The sequence below is a fragment of the Aphis gossypii genome, chromosome 1, assembly GCF_020184175.1.
Source record: "Aphis gossypii isolate Hap1 chromosome 1, ASM2018417v2, whole genome shotgun sequence".
In the NCBI taxonomy this organism is placed as follows: Eukaryota; Metazoa; Arthropoda; class Insecta; order Hemiptera; family Aphididae; genus Aphis; species Aphis gossypii.
In genome coordinates this window covers 53591638-53613129 of record NC_065530.1, presented here as the reverse complement: position 1 = coordinate 53613129, position 21492 = coordinate 53591638, and the positions used below count along the sequence as shown (strand labels likewise).

General features: G+C 28.0%; 3 protein-coding genes and 1 long non-coding RNA gene across 4 annotated transcripts in view; 3 read left to right on the top strand and 1 right to left on the bottom strand.

The window, feature by feature from the left end:
- LOC114120969 (mucin-3A) overlaps nucleotides 1–12849 on the top strand; it is a 15104-nt gene extending 2255 nt beyond the window's left edge. The window contains exons 2-8 of the mRNA XM_027983095.2: nucleotides 574–701; nucleotides 1532–1717; nucleotides 1783–3334; nucleotides 3418–3632; nucleotides 4476–4661; nucleotides 6709–6838; nucleotides 12460–12849. Of these exons, the coding sequence (XP_027838896.2) occupies nucleotides 574–701; nucleotides 1532–1717; nucleotides 1783–3334; nucleotides 3418–3632; nucleotides 4476–4661; nucleotides 6709–6838; nucleotides 12460–12602 (2540 nt within the window). The 3' untranslated portion in view covers nucleotides 12603–12849. The remainder of the gene's footprint in view (nucleotides 1–573; nucleotides 702–1531; nucleotides 1718–1782; nucleotides 3335–3417; nucleotides 3633–4475; nucleotides 4662–6708; nucleotides 6839–12459) is intronic.
- Nucleotides 12708–17250, bottom strand: LOC114120970 (40S ribosomal protein S8). The gene is made up of 6 exons (XM_027983096.2): nucleotides 17088–17250; nucleotides 16767–16873; nucleotides 14996–15095; nucleotides 14746–14921; nucleotides 13402–13531; nucleotides 12708–12886 (listed from the first exon to the last, which is right to left on the bottom strand). The coding sequence occupies exons 1-6, from the start codon at nucleotides 17089–17091 to the stop codon at nucleotides 12777–12779; spliced, it is 627 nt and encodes a 208-aa protein (XP_027838897.1). The 5' UTR covers nucleotides 17092–17250; the 3' UTR covers nucleotides 12708–12776.
- Nucleotides 15937–16389, top strand: LOC126549485 (uncharacterized). Its single transcript, XR_007603596.1, has 2 exons — nucleotides 15937–16080; nucleotides 16245–16389. It is a non-coding gene; the product is annotated as an uncharacterized LOC126549485 (long non-coding RNA).
- A 397-nt stretch (nucleotides 17251–17647) lies between the features above and the next one.
- LOC114120971 (40S ribosomal protein S27-like) lies at nucleotides 17648–20497 on the top strand. Its single transcript, XM_027983097.2, has 4 exons — nucleotides 17648–17916; nucleotides 18923–19031; nucleotides 19103–19213; nucleotides 20392–20497. The coding sequence occupies exons 1-4, from the start codon at nucleotides 17911–17913 to the stop codon at nucleotides 20415–20417; spliced, it is 252 nt and encodes an 83-aa protein (XP_027838898.1). The 5' UTR covers nucleotides 17648–17910; the 3' UTR covers nucleotides 20418–20497.
- Nucleotides 20498–21492: the final 995 nt, after the last annotated feature.

Sequence of the window (21492 nt, the reverse complement as noted above, 5' to 3'; positions counted from 1 at the left end):
TTTAAATATACAAAGTATATATTATACAAATTTAATATATTATAATCAGTATAATCTATAGAGTATAGGTACCTCAATATACTAAATTTTTACTATTACAAATAATGTAGCTGTAGGTATACATTTCTATAATACTTTATGTCATAATATACTTCCATAGTTCCATAAAATATTAATATATTACATTATTTACACATTTCATTATATATTTATACATAATACTTTGTCCTACGTCATATTAAATAAAATTTACTATTCGATGTTGTAACAATGTAACATATATTAAACCTAAAAATATAACAAGCTTCAATATTATATTGTATTTAAGTTATACATAGGTATATTATATATAGTATACTTACTAATATACTACACAATATATTATATAGTATATAATAATAATAATAACAAGTCACGATATAAATACAATTGGTAAATATTATATTAGTAGATTACTTCCTTCTCTATACAAAAAAATATATAACTATTAACAACTAGATAATAAATAGATTCATAGAAATAAATTTAATTATAATTATTCGTATATATTTTGATTCTAAATTGAATTTTCAGGTACAATTGGTCTACATTTACAAGATGAATACAACCAATATTCGTTTTACCAGAAGAGACCTTTAAGTCCTCGACCATTGGATACAATGGCAGACTTAACGAATGACCTTGGAATATGTGTTTTGCGAGTATGCAGCAATTTAACACTTATGTATTGAAAACCGTGACGGTTCGCTGGCCGAGCCGAAACTAATAATATAAAAAAATCATCCTTTCTTATAAATACAAAAATAAAAAAAATATTTACTATTAATAAAGAATCCGAACAATGTCAATTAAAAAAATTCACTTTTAGCACATTTAAGGTGTAAATCAAGGTTAAATTCATTTTTAATAATATTAAAGTTTTAAGTACTTTTCTCAATGTAACAACTATTAAAAGAGTTTAACTATGCATGAAATTAAGTCCGTAACGTTAGTCATCCAAGTTTAAAATTTAAAATTCAAGTTTTTTCTCTAAATTTATTGATTTGTGACTTTTAATGATTTTTATTTTTATTTTTATATAAGAAAATGAAGTTCTAAAATTAAATAATATTGTAAACAGTGGCGTAGATAGGAATTTTCATTGAGAATGGAGAAAATATAAAGGTCATGGGAATCCATCCCCCATATTCCTACCGTGTCTACGCCTATGATTAATACACATATCATTAGTATTTTACATCATATTTTTATATTATATGTTTGATATTCTAAGTGGTGCGAATGAAGAAATTTCCATTAGTCCCATCATTTAGAATTTTTAGACTGTCTAGTTAAATAGGTATAATTTATTATTTTATGGAAGTATAATATCTGATGAATAATCAAATTATAGAATGATAAATTATAATGATTATAGAATAAATATAGTAACTGTGCTGTTACGCATAGCAGTTTCAGAACGTGTCTACTGGCTACCATAGGCCATAGCCAATAGTTATATTTCAATAATTTAAAATACACTGTATTTCAGGTAATAGCTGCTGGTGGTGCGATTGGAAATATTGCATTTTCTCCTTTTGGTTTAATGGCAGTATCAGTTCTACTTTATGAAGGATCGAGTGGATATTCTGCTTTACAAATAAAACAATCTCTTAATTTACCTTGGGAAATCCTTGCTGTCAGAATCGGAGTTCGGGATTTAAATCGCTATCTTAAAGTAAATAGTTTAATGGTTATAAAGAACAATAATTTTAATTGATCGATAAAATTTTGATATCCTAGACATATTTCAAAAGTGATGGATTTTTGAATGGCCTAACTATGAGTAGAGAAGAAGTATGTCTTAGGCCACAGTTCAAACGAGTACTTCGACTATACGGTTTTGATGATCCCAATAGTTTTCTTTTCGATTCGTGCCCTGAAAAAGCTACGACAACAATGCAACCATTGCAACCCATGTCTGTTACTACACATGGTACTGTAGTGACAGAAATGACCCCAACTAGCCAAATAATTCAAGTTTCAACTAATATTACGAATGGATCAGCTAGTGATACATCGATCGTAACAACTGAACTTCCAGCCAAAGTAACTTACATGGGTGATGCTAGTTTTACTATATCTAATATCGATACAAACACTAATCTACCGATGAATTCTCAAACGGTCACTATGATCGTTGATATTGATACACAACCTCATACAATGCCATTAGAATTTTCAACTAATCAAGCAACGACAACAGTTCTTACCAATGAACAAGAACCAAAATCATCTAATGAAATAGAAGTGACTAGTACAAAACTAAACGAGTCATTAACGACTGAGGAAATCATTGTAAGCACTACACCTATTATCTCTGACGATCCTATGACAGGGGCAGCTACAGTAACACAAACGAACATAGATTTTAAAAGTGGAGAATTGAATTTACCAATCAAAAAAAATCCTGAATTAATAAATAATAGTAAATCTCCAACTAGTCCTACAGACATTTTTACTACTACGTTGTCGCAGCACGAAAGTACAACCGATAGTTTATCCTATATTACAATCGAAGACGTGTTTACAAGTGTGAACAATGAAATTATTTCACCGAGTAACTCTTATGTTACGCCTCATAAAGATAATCCCGATATTACGATTATTGCATCAACGGAGATCCCATTCAAAACTACTGTTAATAACGAACTTAATGTGCCACACACTGAAACGGAAGATAAATACCCTTTTCTCGGAAATACTGTGGAATCCATGATGACCACAAACAATGAATTAAAAACAGATTCAGACGAAACGACTAAAAGCATGGACGTTGTACGTCCATCATCACCATCATCATCATCATCACAAATAATTTCATCAAGAAATCCTATAATTAACAATGATGGCGCCACTATGCAGATTGAATCGAATACTATTCTTAAAAAAATAACCGACCAAACAATGTCATATACAAATTCTAAATTGAATAACAATCAAATAACAACAGTTGCTGATAATTTAAAATCATCAACAGATATTCCAACGACTACGGTAAATTCAAGTAATGCGACTGAAAACGAAATTATAAGAGAAGCAGAATCCAATCAACATTATCAAATAGCTTCTTTGGAAAAAAAGAGTGCAAGGTCTATGGAATCTAATAGTAATTTACCTACTTTCAACGTAGAGTTCGTGGTACGAAAAGAAGATATACGAAACAATAACAATCATACAAGAAAAAGGACTATTATCAACCCTGATAGGATTTTGACGGAATATCCATCAAATTCGGGCGTTTCAATTACACTTAGGGGTTCAAAGGAGCGTAGAAGAAGACATTTGAATCAGTGTAATTTTAAAAGGATATACGATATATATAACTATCTAAATGCAGGCTATTGAGAAAAATATTATATTGATTATCCTTTTTAGATCAAGGATACAATACAAATCGAAACCAATGGTTTAATGGTTACAAGACTTATGGACCTTCATTTGGCTGGACGGATAGATCATCCAATCCATTTGAGTCGATTAATTTGTTCAATTCCGGTTATCAACGTATTCCATTTTTTACGTATACAGCAGTATTGCCTTTTGGTTTTATTTTCGAGCTAAAGTCACAAGTTATCGAAATACCTTTAGATGTATGTATACAATTATAGATATTATAATAGTAAGGATTAATTTAAAATGTTAAGTAGCTAATTGCCGAGTGCTGAGTTATATTATTAGTAATATACATGATAGTCAAAAATCCCCAATTAGTTAAATTTCATACAGATAAGAGAAATAATTAATATCATTGAGAACAACAGTATTAATTGTTAAAAAAAAACAATAACTATTTGTATGAATTTGCGTATGTAAATTAAATCTTACTTAAACTTTTTACTTTATACAAACTGTTATTGCCGGGGTCAAGTTTACATTTTACGATTGACACAATAATAGGTTTTCTATTGTCCTACATTCTACATGGACAAAATAAATTGTTGTGGGGAAATATATAATTTACGAGGTGTAAAAGTTAAGTCATTGGTAATTATATAAAGAGTTCATATATTCTGTCTATTCAAATTAATTATGTAATTTCCTGTCACGATGATTGTTCAGTGTTCACGCAATAAAGCATATGAAATATTAATTGTTATCATTAGGAGCAAGAATAGTGGCGTTTACAGGAATTCGAAATTGGTGGGTGGGTTTTTTAATATACATAAATATGTGCTTTTACGCAACATTTTTCATAACCAACAATAACATATATGATATATCCATCTTTACATGTTCACTAATAATTTAATTGTAGTGCATAAGTAAATACTATTTGTGGGATGATTTTAATGTTTTTCATACTTAGCACTTAGTAGCTTATAGTACTTATATAATCTACATTACTTTGTTTTATTTTTAAATAAGTTATTAATGCATAATTTAATATTGTCGACGTATTTTTTATTTGTTTATTCTATAATATATATAAATAGGACCCTAAGTACACATTGATGATACTTATGCCAAACCATCCAGACGGTCTGTCTGAGCTGCTGCTACTGTTGCCGTCCATGTCTTTGCGCAACATTCACAATTCTCTAAAGCCAACGGCCGTTCACGCGACTGTACCCACATTCAAATATACAGCCAAAGTGGATTTGACTTCAGCTTTACAACAGGTAATTGACCGTCGAGATTGAGATCGTTTAAAAAAATAAAATAAAAACAGAACTTCCCGTTCATATATATTCATACTTATAAAAAGAATGCGTACATGCAGGTACAATAAATAATTGTGGTACGTTCATTACTCGGACAAACCGACCGTGCAATTTAATGTTGAAAGCGTATACGTCTTCCTTATAAACTATAGTTCCTTAATCGGCGTAAGGTTCAAGGGCACAACAATGCGTCAAAGACCCACCGGCCACCACCGAACACTGCAGTTTAATCATCGTTATTATTCCATTATTATTATTATATTATTTATTATTTTTTTATATTACACGTCCCTCAGATACGAAATAAATCATATGAACTCATAAGTCATAACACAGCTCATATAGACTATAGTATGTTGTACGACGTGTACGTAGAACATATTAAATAAATAGGTACACAGTGGTGAATATTTAAAGATCAAGCAATTATGCTAAGCTGCTTAATATTGATGAGAAAGACGATGGTCACTCTGAAAACACAAAAATGTTTTTATAGATATAAAAAATAGTTCATACATTATGTTGTTATCAATAAGATTTTTTCGAGCCCAAACGAATATATAATTAACAGTGATCAACGGACCATAAGTATGTCAGTCTAACGCTGATCATTATATTACAGGCAAATCTAAATAGGTAATTTATATTATATTATATCGAATTCTATATTATTATATAGGTAGGTATTACTATCCTTAAATCTATTTAACCATATAATTTAATAATCTAATAAATCTATACGACTATACGTAAAATCAATAGACTATTTTTAACACCTGTTTTTTTATAACCAGTTCTACATTTACTTATAAGTTATAAGTTATAATAACCATTGAACCGTTGTAATTCTCTTACAGAAAAATTACGTACATCCAAAATTTTACGGATAATTCTAGACTCTAGTCAAAGATTGAATAGAAGACAGTGCTTATACTGTTTGTATGCTTTAATAGTCTAATGCGACGGTTCTTAACCTGGGGTCCGCGATACTTATACCCAGGGTCCGCGGCAGTCTATTGATACGTCGTAATTCGTATTCGAAAAAAATTGGTAAAGGGGTCCGTGATCTACAAAAAGTTAAGAACCACTGTTCTAATGTAATTATAAATTATAAATCAACCAAGGCCGTAGCCAGGGGGGTTTCAGGGTTCTAACCCCCCCCCCCCGATTTTTTTTTGAAATAAGACTGAATAGTTAGAATTTCATATTTTATAACATAATATAACATATTTATACATTAACCCCCCCCCCAAAAAAAAAAAATATTTTTCTGATTACGGCCTTGAATTCAACGATTTCTAGTCTTTTTTCTGACATCCAAGACTCAATATATACATACAATATAAATATTGTATATATTATTATGCATAGATATAACTAGAGTCGAATTATACGTATATATTATTGTAATTAATACCTATGTTAATACTGTGGATGTATCATAAATTTAGAGTTTTGACTGTATGGGGAGAATAAAAATATTGGTACAGCGGATTGAAGACCGGAATATAACTATAAAAAATAGATTAAGAGATCTGGTTATAATAAATATAAAAGATAATTATTTAATACGATTATAGTTAATGATATTTGATTAACATTATACACTTTGTAGACGTGTTTACAGATTAAAATACTACATAATATATTATCATTTTTATTTTTAAAATAAAATCTACAATCTATAGATATATCATATTATGGACATAATGATTATATTATGTGCTTTAAGAGAAAAAATAGAGCATGAGATATACATATTATATATTATCATACTTATATTTTATTTTTAATGACGAAGGGGAAACCGATTTTACCCTATTAATTATTTTCAACTTGGATTTAATACAGAAATCCTACTGACTACTAAATCCTAGTTACGCCTATGACTGTATACGTCTGTACACTCGTTGTTTACTTGGATTAAACGTGTCAATAATTTTGTAAAAATAAACAATACGTATTGCAACTACGATTAATAATAGCAACGTTTTTCGGTTCACAGATTGGTATCCATGACGTGTTCTACAGGTACAGGGCGGACCTTTCGTTCATGTCACCGGATGCTCGGCTGTTCGTTAGTTCGGTCCAGCAAGTGGTGTCCGTGACGGTCAAAAAGTACAACACGCCACCGGGTAAGTGTTCAGGGACGAGGCGCGGCAATTAACATTTATTGCTAACTATATTATAAATATATCGAGAAAATTTTTTTTCACATGCAACCAAACGGGTAATTGTTGTATACATAATGCATCTAATGTCTATATACAGTCATCTGCTTAACTGTATACGGTATACCAGTATAGGACATAGGTATACTAATTACCTATTTACTCGTTCAATGAGAATTTTCATTTATACAAATGGGCACATTACCTTAGATATTGTGTTATAACACGTATAGCGTATACATTATATTATATTTATTTATCCGCGTAGGAATGTAAACAGTGACCATGAAAAATCGTATTTATTCGCTATACCTGTACGAAATCGGATTTGCGGACGCTGGTGTTCACAGTGGTCTAAAATCACCAAAAAAACTCTCCACCGCGGCTAATCGCCGCTGTCCTTCGACCACCACGACGTACATATTATATATTATATTATACTATTTATACTATAAACTATAAACTATCAACAATCGGTTTATATTGCCATGTATATAGTAGATAGGTACTGCAGTAGTACTTATATAATACCTATATCGTATTAAACTATTCGCCCCGTCATTGCGAACTACCTAATGGTTCATTAGTCATTACTCATTACTAGGGCTCGGATGTTGTTGCACTAAAAATGTTATAAAATTGATTGCATTATTGCTGTGAAAGAAACCCAAAATTGCACTTAAAAATTGCAATAAAAAAATATTTTGTACCAAAAAAATTAAAAAAAATATTAACGAGTAGATAATAAAAAGATTCAAATTCAAATTCTCGTCAGTTGTCATTAAAAATCTAGTAAATTGTCCGGTTTTCTTATTTTTTCAGAAATCTACAAATAATTTTATTAAAAATTAAAGCTTTTTATTTAAACTATTTTTTGATTTTTTTCTACTAATTAAATGGTTTTTCCAGTTACCGCCGACGACGACGGACAAATAAGCCGTCACGAGTCACAACCAATAAAGCCCGACATAACCATAGATTAAACCTGTATAATCTAACAAAAAAAAGTGAAAACACAAAAAAACATAAAATTGTATTGAAAATGACAATAATTAACAAATTGCAATAAAATTAAAAAAAGGTCAAAAATTGCAAAAGTTGCACTTAAAATTTTTATGTATTAATTGGTACTCATTTGAAACAAATTTATAATCTACTTAGCAACGAATCCGAACAATAGAAAAAAAGTTGCAAATGCAACAACATCCGTGCCCTACAGTCATTACTATATATCTGTAGACTGTAATAAACTACTAAACCATAGATCTACTACTTACAGTTTTAGGTATTCAACTTACAATGTATCGCGAGATTATTAGGTTTCGAGTGTTTCGACTCTTTAGTGTGTTTCGTCAGTAAATCATCTATACTTTTTACCACGATTTTTTTATCGTAAGATGAAGTTCCATGTTTTTCCAGCTTTTCCTGATTATAGGTGCAGGTATTTACCTATGTATAATAGGTACAACTCTTTAGTAATTAGAGTAACCTTTAAAGCTATATTTAATTTTTTTCGATCGGTTAGGTTAGGTATAAAATTATTAACTTAAATAGTTTAAACTTATATGTCACTATTCTATCTTTTCTATATTTTTCTCTATGTTCTGGCATTAGTTTAATGAACAGATTTTGGGCATCGATTTAAATAATTACATAATTTGCACTTAAAATTATAATAATTTAATGTGCAGTGTACGTATTACGTTGATTATTGAACGGCATTCAGGTGTAAGTATAAGATAGGTATACTATATGTAGGCGCGTGTAAGTACGGTATTTTATGTCATAGCCGGTAGACATAATACAATACAATATTTTCTTCTCGGTTGATCGGCAAACCGAAACGAAGTAAACACATACATTGTCCTCATATGCGATATGCAATTAGTCTTGAGTAAGCAATCGATCGGATCGATTTTTTTCACAAAAAAAAAAACAGAGTTCAAACATTATGTGTACTTCATACATATTACGTAATTTAGGCAGTTTAATGTGTGTAGGAATTTCTAATATCGGGGTTATTTGTAATTTTTGAGATTTTGACAAATTTTGTCAATTTTATAATTCTTATAAAAAAACATTATTGTGACTATGAGTTTTATTATTTTTTAATTGGGAAATAAACTACGTATCTTAATACCTGTATCATTATTAGAACACTTTTACTCAGTTATAAAGATAATCTAAAACAAATATGATACATACATCTATTATTTCAGGAGTTTGATAAATTAAAACGTTACAGAATCGATAGTAACAATTTATAGTTTTTCCAGTATTAATTTGAAAAATAATGCGTTAAATTAAAATAATATTTATATACTGATATTAACAACTTACCTGTAGTTAAAAAGTAGTTTGTCGGTTACTAAATAAACGATTTTATGCTTGTCACATCTGTATGTGTGTTTCCGTCTTACAAAGTAAATTTGCGTTCAGTATATTATTTATAAATTTATAATACCACTCATGTTGTTAGCTTTAATAATAGAAAGAACTTTCCTATTATAAATACTAATGGTAGGTAAGGAAATTTTATTGTCGCAGCATTGTTTTTTTTTTATAGGTAGATTCTAATAATTGTTATGAATTTATGATAAATTAAACAGATAGACGTAAAAATGTGTGACATCATATTTTAATGATAAACGCAGGGGAAAATTCCTATAAGGTGAGGGGTGAAAAAATATAAAATGTTAATAAATATCATACTGTATTAGGTAGGTACTCGATTTTTTAGATACTTGTATAAAATTAATAATTTCAGTATATAAAACAGTATGACGGTATCTATATGTCTCGGTTCTTTGGCCATTATATTTTATATTAATGATTAATGACCTATTTTTAAGTCACCTCTACAGCTCCACATCTGAAAGCTTCTTTATTTGTAATAACTATTTTTTTTTTTTTTTGTAATAGCATCAATCTGTAAATTTTTTTAATAGCTCATCATTAGTTTTGTTGCATAGATATGCTTTCAATATTCGAGGACAAGAAAAGTCCTTTAGCCATAGAAACGGGGAGAGTTGCAGTTGCACACTTGCATCGACCTACAAAAAACAGTGTATTGGTTGCAGTGACTCGGTGTAAGATGAAATTGTTTAGCACTAAAAAATTATCTTGAATTTTAAAATTGCGTAGATAGATGAATTAATTTCATAGTTTTTTTTAAAATTAAGAAAAATTCTAAATTAGCAAATCAATTTAAATTCTATATTATTAATTATAATGTAGTATGTAGGATAGTGAACTGGCAATTGTTTAAATAGGTACTTTGCTTAGGGTATGAAATATACTTACCACGGAGTCACGCCATTGATACAATATAGAATCGAAATTGTTGAATGTTAATACATGTTTTTAGAAAATTAATGAATAATGTTATATACTTATTTTTAATTAAAGATTAAGGCTTTAACACTGTAAGTTATTTTCCGATCGATGAATTTAACATTAATGTGTTTCTTAAATATTATATAATAATAATTAATTAACCTAAACTTTATCTAAGTACTTGTTATACGGGTAGGGAAGGATAGGGCTATGTCATGTTGGCGGGAATTAAATTGAAGGGCCTAGAACGAAAGGACCAAAACTCGCGTTTATAAAACAAGTGTATATTCTAAATTCTTTCTCTCATATTATTATTTCGTTTTTATACAAAACTATTCAGTCATAATAAATTATTAAATTGAATTTTTTTTTATATATATGTGTATCACTTTGTGCAGTCACCTTATCAATAATATAATTTTAGTTAACATTTAACATTTCTTTTTCAATACTTATTAATATAATTAAGCTTTCTAAATGATCTTGTGACATTGAATTTTTTAAATAATTTTTTACATACCTACTTAAATTTTTGTAATCGAAGGGATACCCATTTTCTTACCAGTTACCAGGATCACGATCGTACTATAAAAATAGCCGTTATTAAGACATCATCATTATAATAATGATAATATATTATATAATATAAATCATAATACACATAGTATAGAAAACGTACTACAATGTCGTGTGCTCATGTGTTATTAACGTATAAACGCATAAATATTTATTTCATTATTAATAATAAACCAATTACCAATAAAATAAACTGTTTCCAATTTTCCAAATTGTAAATAGAACGATATTATTATTAATAACATTTAAAACATAAAATACCGTGTTTTGATTGTGGGCCTTATAATTTGGTACGGATAGGGGCTCACCGGAAAAATCCTCATTTGTTACAGGACAATACACGCTGTATTATAAAACACTCAAAAAGAAAATGTGAATACAATATTCACTACCTTTTGCCATTATATTTGTAGTATAATCCCTTGGGCATATACCAATATACTCATTTTTTTTATAAGCTAAATCGTTTTCGCGTACTTTTGATTTATGATTATCCACGTATTGAAATCTAAATTTTAACATTCATAAAAAATTATAATAGTGACCTATTATGCTTCTTTTTTTCTTATTTTCAGTAAAAAGAATTCACTAGGTATCTTTTAATATATTTTAGGTGTTCAAAATTAAAATAAACACTTAGGTATTTATAAATGTTTATCAGTTTAACTAAAAAATAATTTACTTTCATGGTTCACAAATAAAAATTTTAATAAAATATATCTTATCATTTTGGAATTTGAATACTTCAATTATTATTGTTTTATTTCTTTTAACGATGATTGAAGTTATAGAGGTCGTAAGTTCTGGCACAGAGTTGCTTTAAAAATGTATAATGTAAAAATAAAACTATAAAGTAGGTATAAACACGCTGAACCACATGACCATCATATTTTTTTCAATTTCGATAGTTTTGCACAGTGGGCGATTATTTTTTTCAGAATTCGGGTTGAGTTGTCGACAATAACTATTACCGGTTCCAATTTTCTTTTTATTGAAAATATAGGTACACATTTAAAATAAAACGACGATTCGACAAGCTAATAACGTCCTTAGAGGCAATTATGCACGATAGACAGAGGATTTAACAATTTTGAAGTACCTGTTGGACATTGCTATATATTACAACACGTATGACACACGTGGAAGGTAATGATGCAGTTTTTTTCATAGGCTGAGGGTCAACGTTTAATCACCGTAAAAAATATCAATTATATAGAGACCCGACACCTCTGTTGTTTGGTAACATCGTCAACGCAGGACTATGTAAACAATAGGGATTTGACTTCCTTGAAATGTATTGATATTATTGGATAGGGCAGATTAGGCACACTGTCTACATAATATAATCATGTAGTTAAATTATTTGAACATGCATAGTAAAATCTCGACTTCACTATCTCGCGACAGATAACAGAAGACATGATGTACTCAATACTTATGGATTCTAACTTAATAGTTATTAGTTACGCAGTTATTTTTATAGTAAAACCAAAAATAATTAAATACAGAACTAGCATTAATTATTTTTCAATTATTAATATTTTAAACTTTAAAACCTATTATGAAAATAAAATTACTGGTTGGAATATGCCATTTTGATATGAATTAATGATAAGTACAATTAATTAAAACATGTATTCATGTTAATTTCATTTTTTGTTCTTATTTTACAGTTTATGAAATCCAACGAAAATACGTAGAACATGAATTTGTTGTGTCAAAACCATTTGTTTACTTTGTGATGGACCTACATACCAAAGTCAGTCTTATAGCTGGAGTAATCACCGACCCATTAGCATCACCAATTTGGATTTGATATTAACAGAATCACAGATCTTAAATACAATTAAGGTTATTAACAGTATCATGCATGTTGTGATACTGATTTGTAAAAAAATAAATAAATCATGTAAAAACAAAATATGTCAAAAAACATTTGTTATTTAATAATGTCAGAAGAACATGAACATCATTACAAAATAACATTTATTTATTTGCCTTTCTTGGACTTGATCTTCCTGTGGTAAAATTCCAATTCTTTGCCTTCTAAGATGTAACCATCAGCACGTCCGCACTGACCGGGTCTGCTTCCCAAGCATGCTAAATAGAAATAAAAAATTGAGTTATTATATTCTTAATAAATTATAATTCATTGTATAGGTTGTTAAAACATATTTTCTAAAATCAGTATAAAAATACAAAAGCAATACTCAGAAAATAATGATTTACATTTCATATAAAAATCATATTAACGAGATTTCTTAAACATCATAATATTGCTAAATAGTGTTATTTTAGACCAATAATATTTGAATATTATGAGTGAAAACACTGTACATAATATCTAGTTCAGGGTAACTATGAAAACATCATAAGACAAAAAAATGTCTTAAACTCAGAATTTGTCATCATAACATTAATATATAGTACTTTAAAAATGAAAACATGTAAAAACGCTCAGTGTAACTATGACAAAAAATGTTCATATTATTGGCAGATAACAATCAAAACGATTATTATCAAAAAATTCAATATCACCATTATAAAGATCAAAATCATCATGGCGTTTTAATAACATTTTCTTGTTTATATATTATTTATTTGATGGTACATACCTAATAGACGAGAAGTTTGGAACTGCTCATCAATTGCAGGTTCTACTTTGGCAAAACGTTGCCTCTTCTTGTATTTAACTTCAGCCTTTGATGATCGCTTCTTATTCAATACAGCATCTTCAGCTTCTGTCTTTAAAAAATATAACAAATACAATTATGATACAGTTTAATAGGAGCCATCAGTAAATAAACTAATAATTTGTAACTTATTAATAATGACTAGTTGGGCATTGAGTTAAGTAACTCATAAAATGTTGAAAGATATGATGAATTATACAAATAGGGTTACATTATGTTTTATTATTAATGTTGCAAGTTATATATATATTATACATTTCTGCTTTCAGTCAGTACATGGTCATCAATTATCAGACGGCAATTCCTATCAGTAAGGTTCATCATAGCAGATTTTTTTTCCAAATTTAACATCAGAGCGCTGCGGAATAAATTATATCCTCATAAATTTTATCAGGAACCGAAATATTACTCATCATCTGAATATATTCTTAAATAAGATACATGATTTTATAGCAATAGTTTTATATTCATATTTCTGCTCTCAGCTAGTACATGGTCATCAATTATCAGACGGCAATTCCTATCAGTAAGGTTCATCATAGCAGATTTTTTTTTTTTAAATTCAACATCAGAGCGCTGCGGAATAAATTATATCCTCATAAATTTTATCAGGAACCGAAATATTACTCATCATCTGAATATATTCTTAAATAAGATACATGATTTTATAGCAATAGTTTTATATTCATATTTCTGCTCTCAGCTAGTACATGGTCATCAATTATCAGACGGCAATTCCTATCAGTAAGGTTCATCATAGCAGTTTTTTTTTTTTTTAATTCCACATCAGAGCGCTGCGGAATAAATTATATCCTCATATAGTTTTATCAGGAACCGAAATATTACTCATCATTTTGATATTAATTTTTGTTTCTATAATCACATTTCTACACTTGACTAAGACATGTCATCAATTTTCATGTGACTTTTATTAGAAAGGTCATCATAGCGGTTTTTTTTATTTATAATATCAAACACAACATCAGAGCGCTGCGGAATAAATAATGTCTTCATAAGAAAACATCAGGAACCGATAAATTACTCATCATTTAAATGTTTATATTATGCATATTGAAAATTCAACTGTGCTCTCAGATAGTACACGGTCATCAGTTAATCAGACGGCAATTCCTATCAATAATGAAGGTTCATCATAGAGCAATATAAACTGTAATTTTTCAACCAATAATCAAATATGTATAAGCATATGGGTTGAAATAGTTCATAACAAAAATATGCTAAATTTAATATTAAGTTAATACTTACTAATTTTGTAGTCTTCTTTCTTCCAATAGGCAAAGCGTAATGGCCTTCATACCATTGACGGAATGGTGTTGCGTCTATGACTACAATAGCGTTTTTAACCAAAGTTTTGGTTCTGACCAACTCATTGTTTGATGCGTTGTAGATAACATCAATGATACGAGTTTTAGCAGAAATACCTAAGCAAAATAGATTTCAATTTAATGTTTAAATAAATTAAAAAATTAAATATTTAGTTAATTAAAAATCATACCTTCAGAACCCCATGAGAAATTTCCTTGATCTAATCTTAATGCTCTGTATTTCTTGTTACCTCCCCTGGTACGAACAATGTGTACACGGCGAGCTCCAAGCTAAAAATAATTATATGATATAGTAAATTCATGCTATACAAATGAAAGTAGATAATGAAAAAATATCTATATTTTAGCATTTTACCTAGTACCTATTTCAGGATATTAATAAGCGGATATATTTGCTAATCATTTAATCTCATAATTAAATTTATCATCATAAATAGGACTTCTTGGTACACAACTAAATTAATATTAAAAAAAAAAAACTTTCGTCTATTTCAGGATATTAATAAGCGGATAGATTAAATTAATCATTGATTCTTCATTATTACTAATCTCATCATAAATAGACAACAATAGACTGAAGTTACAGCTCAATAAAATTATATTTAGACAATAAATTGAAAGCCTGTGTTCTATTCAAATATAATTTATTGATTAGGAATCAAGTTCTCAAAAATACTAAAAATTATGATAATGAAATATAATTAATTAATAACTATGCAATACAAAAAAAAAGATGAAATTAATCCATTCACAACCATAATAAACACTAAATTATTATTTTTAAGTTCACCTACTTTTAGATCTTTTTTTTTTCAAATTTGTTACTAAACCATAAATTTAGTCTATTTCAGGATATTAATAAGCAGATAGATTAAATTAATCATTAATTCTTCAGTATGGAAATTTTCATCATAAATAGCCAAAAATTGAACAGCTACAATAAAATTTGAAATTTAAAACTGATTCTTACAAAAGATGTAAAAATATCTTAAATTAACATTAGTTAATAAAAAAAATAATTTTAAAATTTTTAAAATAAGTATAATATAATCAAGAGATCTGAAATCAAGTGCACATCAGAACGTTAGAGGTGAAAAAGAAATAATAATATCTTCAATAATATTCAGGATACCAAGTCTCATCATAAGCACTTTTGTCTTTAAATTATATGTAAAATTAGCTTTTAACAATTAATTAACCTTAACATTTTCATTAAGTAGATTATAAATTCAGCAATCAAATCAGAACGTTAGAGGTGAAAAAGAAAAAATAATATCTTCAAAAATATTCGGATACCAAGTCTCATCATAAACAATTCTGTCTTTAAATCATACGTAAAATTAGCTTTTAACAATTAATTAACCTTAATACTTTCATTAAGTAGATTATAAATTCAGCAATCAAATCAGAACGTTAGAGGTGAAAAAGAAAAAATAATATCTTCAATAATATTCGGATACCAAGTCTCATCATACAATTCCGTCTTTAAATCATATGTAAAACTACTGTTTCTAACAATTAATTAATGTTAACATCTTTGCATTAAATAGATTCTAAATTCAGCGTTTCAGAACGTTAGAGGTGAAATATATTAAATATATCTCCATTAAAATTCAGACAAAAAAGTCTCATCATAAATGCTTGAATTTATAATTTCTCGTAGCACAAAAATATAAAATGTATATTTCAAGTATAACAATAACATAAAAGTAAATCAAACATGATTTAAAACGTAAATTAGGACGTTGAGAGTTGAAAAAAAAATATCGTCGTAAACATTCTGTATTTCAACTCATCGTTAATGTTATTAATACGTGTATAGAAATAGAAAGATTTGAACATGTCATGTTTGGTTTACCGTTCGCAAATACAACTAGTTCATGTCTCAGACGCTTAAGTACACGGATTTTACATTAAGTACGATCTCAATTTGTGTCATACCTTGGTGTTGGCAGCCGGGCGTCCCAACTCATACTTCCTCTTCTTGCGGAGGGGCTTGCGCTTGCCTCCTGTCTTCCTGCGTTTATGCCATGTATCACGGGATATACCTTAAACGAAAAATGTTGATGTTATTAAGCTGCACGAGTATCTACTACAGCATCACTTCAAATAATATATTATATTTGATTTGTGTGCGAGACGCCGGGAGGCGAATTAGGACGAAAGAAATCGCTGCGATCGAAGTAACATTAATTGAATACGAGTAGTCTAAAAGCGTAGACCAAATATTAAAACGGATGTAAACGGATAAAAATTACTCACCCATCTTGTGTCTCTGACGTTAGTGCAACACGACGGGAAACACGAAAAGAATGGCTCGGGCGACTTGCAGAATGTAAACAATCTGCGCGACGACTGAAATGTATACAGGTTATGTCTGACCGCGGTATGAGTGGGTGGAGCTAAATGCTTACCGAACGTTACCACTATGGTTTATGACGATAAAATCGGAAATCGTCTATATTATTAAAATTTAAAACGAGCAATTTATAGCGTCGATGACTATAATATTATTTTATTGCCAAATCGTTTTAAAATTTCTCGGGTTTCTAAATATTTATATTTGATCAACATTAATTATCCCACGAAAAAGTATATTATCACAATTGTTTGAGGTTAGCTGGACACGACGTTCACGTAAATTAATAACCAAAAACGTTCCGGAGTTCATACATAGGAGCCCGAAACGGAATACACTATCTTAAATCGTGGCATAACTGCATAAGGTAATATGGTACAAAGCCATAATATACTATATAGATATAATAAACAATATAATGAACACTGATAATTGATAGTGCATGTGCGTTGTGCAACAATATTGTCGACTACTCGACTGTCGCGTACTCGTATTTGCAATTGCCAATTATCGTGCAAGTACAAGACGTGCAATTAAGTACATATTACAAAGCACCGCTTACGCACGTTGACGGCATACCGTTTGACTATAGACTGAACTTTGTACAGAACTTAGAAATTTGTCACTGTTTGTCCCGTACTACCGACTACCGTTGCATAGTTGTGAATAATCTGGAAAATTCGGCGTTTCTTGACTAGCCAATAGATATATGTGTATTAATTTAAAATGCCTGTAAGTATATTGAAACATAAATGTTCAAATAATTTTAATGATATTGTTTTTTGTCATAAACCCTCATTCAATTGAATTTTTATGTTGTGTAAATATTGAAATATTTATATCGAAACTTTTAACATCAATACATTTTAATTACTGGTAAGGTTGCTGGTAACATTCAGTTTGAGGTAAATAGTTGAATGAAAACCATGATATTGAATTCCTACAACCTATTGACAGTTACTTGATACTTAAAACATTATTTAGTATTTATTTAGACGATTTTCATTAATAATTAAAGTGTTAGTCACTAGGTACCTAATAACTCTTGTTTATAGGTATTTTAAGGAAAGTATTGAAGTATAAACGGTTTCCACATTAGACTGCATTTTTCTTCTACTAGTGATAACTATTTAATTAAATTTGTCATACTTAATACAATGTATCATTATTTGTTTATAACTGTACTTATCGTTTTAACATATTATGTTACTCAATCATAGATAATGTTAACATTCGAGAAATTATTTGAATATTTTTTTATTGTTTTTAAATTGCTTACTACATATTTTTGAGAGGTGTTCTTGACAATAAATCTAATACTAAACATTTTGACCTTTTCTTTTGACAAAGATTAAAAAGTAAGAAAAATCTCAATTTTTATTTTAATGTAACAATTAACATAAAAATTAAAAGTAAATTTATACAAATTTTAGTAAATTTTTATGAAAAAAACATTTATTAGTTATGATTTTTAAGATATTTTCTAATCATCGTATTAAGTATATTGAACTATTTTAACTTGTCTGTTACTACTTATTGGTAGTAAAATAAAGAAATTTATAAATTTGAATTTTTAGTCAAGTATTCTTCAATGAACTAAGTAATTTTTAATGTGACCCATAATAGGTTGGCTTTGTACCTATTTTGTATTAGAATGTCAACTTTTTAATGAATCGTGAATTCACATTCTAAGATTACATTTTATTTAAAAAGATTGTAATTAAAATTGTTTACTCAGTTAGCAAAAAGTATACTTCATCCATCTGCTGTAGAAGATTTACGTAGCCACAAATTGAAGCGACTTGTACCTCGCCCTAATTCATATTTTATGGATATCAAGTGTCCAGGTATACAATTTAATTTAATTAATTCTAAACTTAAATGAAAATTCTTATACATTTTTAAAATTAAATTTCAGGTTGCTACAAGATTAAAACAGTTTTTAGTCATGTTCAAGAAAACGTGAAATGCGATGGTTGTCTAATAGTACTTTGCAGACCAACTGGAGGCAAAGGAAAATTGTCTGATGGTAATTATTAAATTTCATTAAACATGTTTTGGAATTTATTCAGTATGCGTGACCTACTAGACTGATAATTAATTTAAAAACAGTCAAATTAAAAATCATAGAATTAGATTATTTTGTTATTACATATTACATTCAAAATCTGTCTACAAAATATAAATAAAAATAATTTTTCATAAATTTATGTTTGACAATATACTTTGTACATCATTTAAAAATTAAAAAAAAAATTATATCTAGGTAGCTTGTTAATAGATTGGTACCATCAATTAAATGACAGCAACATTTCAGCTGATATTCTATGCATTTTTTGTAGAACTTAGTTTTTATTGTTTTTAATACTCCCTATTCAACATTCAACACTTGTGTTAGATCAACAACATTTTTTGAATGGTTTACTGTTCTATGATCATAGCTTATATTTTTTTTAAAAAATATGCTCTTCATTCATCTGGTATTTTAATAAACTAATAATAATTCTTTTTCAATAATCAGAATGTAAGGTTCTTTATCATGTTTTTCTGCAACAAAAAACTTTTGTTCGAAATTATCTCCAAATTTGCTACCTAACCCGAATACCCAAGGTACTTCTAATCTACGACCATAATTTCTGTTTGATATAACTATATAAGCAAATAAACTAGATTTATTTGATTTTCTTGATCAGTGTCGGGATTGGAGTCTGTTAAGTTATTTTGTATTTTATAATAATATAAATAATCATTTTGGTAGGTCACATACTCAAATACAATTGAATACCCATGTTTTTTTTTAAAAGAATGTTAACACGATATTTGTTTTCTGTCTCATACTTATTTAGAAGGTGTTTTTTTTGTATTAGTATGTTGGTGTTTTTAATATTTCAATTTTTTTTTTTTTTTTTTTTTGATATATATACACTTGAATTATTATATTTAACATACATGTAACTTGCTTACAAATTGAAATATTGTAATAATTAAATGTACAAATACAGATAATATTTCTATCTTTAGATTTGACAGCAAGTTCATTTACTCTAACATTAAAGCATGAAACTATGAAAGTACAAGATTGATTCTATGAACACAAATTTGTTTGGTTCAGAGAGAGAAAACTAATAGTTTATTACTGCTTTGTTTAATGAAATCCTCTGATGTATAAATTATTGTTGATTAATGTACCCTTTTATTATTTTTCAGGATGTTCATATAGAAGAAAACACTAAGGAAATATTTGTTTTAAATTCAAAATTAATTTTAAATTTATTGATATTTTCATAAATAAAATTATATTTTATCTATATTATTTCTTGTATTATTTTTAGCTATTTATTTTAATTTAGAATAAGATCTTAATTAAAATAGCAAGTTACTGATAAAATCTTGACTGGCCGCTCTAAATCTGAGCTTGTAGTCTGTCTATATATTGTAAATTATAAATAATATTCCTCATAAGATATACTTATAATGTATGGTACTTAATTTAGGTACTAATGCTAGGTAATACTAGTACAATAGAATAGAATAACAAATTATAGTGAAAATATATTTCATGATCAACCACATTATCTTTAAAAAAGGTTTGAAATAGGTATTTTTAATCAATCTATAATAGTAGTTTTCAACTTGTACATTGCACCTCTCAGAGGCATCATGGTTTATTATCAATGTAGCCATATCCCAATAACTGTTTAAGTTTTCTTTTTATAAAACCTTAATCAGAGCCATATTAAGGGGGTGGGGAAATTGCCTCCGGGTGCCTTAATTTTGTAAAAGTAATGGGGCGGGCCTATATTATATTTATTTTGATAATAATAATTATTAAAATATTATACATTTTAAAATCAAAAAGTTTTAACTACAGAATAATATAAAAATCTTTGTGATTTCAACAAGTTTAATATTCATGATAAAAATTGTATTTTTGATATTTTTTCAATTAAGAATAATAATAATTGTAAGGAACCTTTTATAAAATTTTGCTTTTTTGTTCAAAAACAATACAATTATCTTAATTGTTTGAAAAAAAAGATCATTTCAAATTTCTATACATATAAAAAAGAGTAAAATATTTTTAAAAATTTGCTATTCATAAAGTCAACATAAATATTTGATTAAAATTCATGATGACAGTTATTAATTGTTCAGGGTTCTTGAATAACAAAAGAAAAAATTATTGATTTTGTCTGTTTTGTATAAAAAAAGTCTATTAAATTACTCTTGTTCTTTCAATTATTTTGAAAATTACTGAGAATTTTAGTATCAACTATTTTTGCCACTAGAAACCTGAATATCTAAACA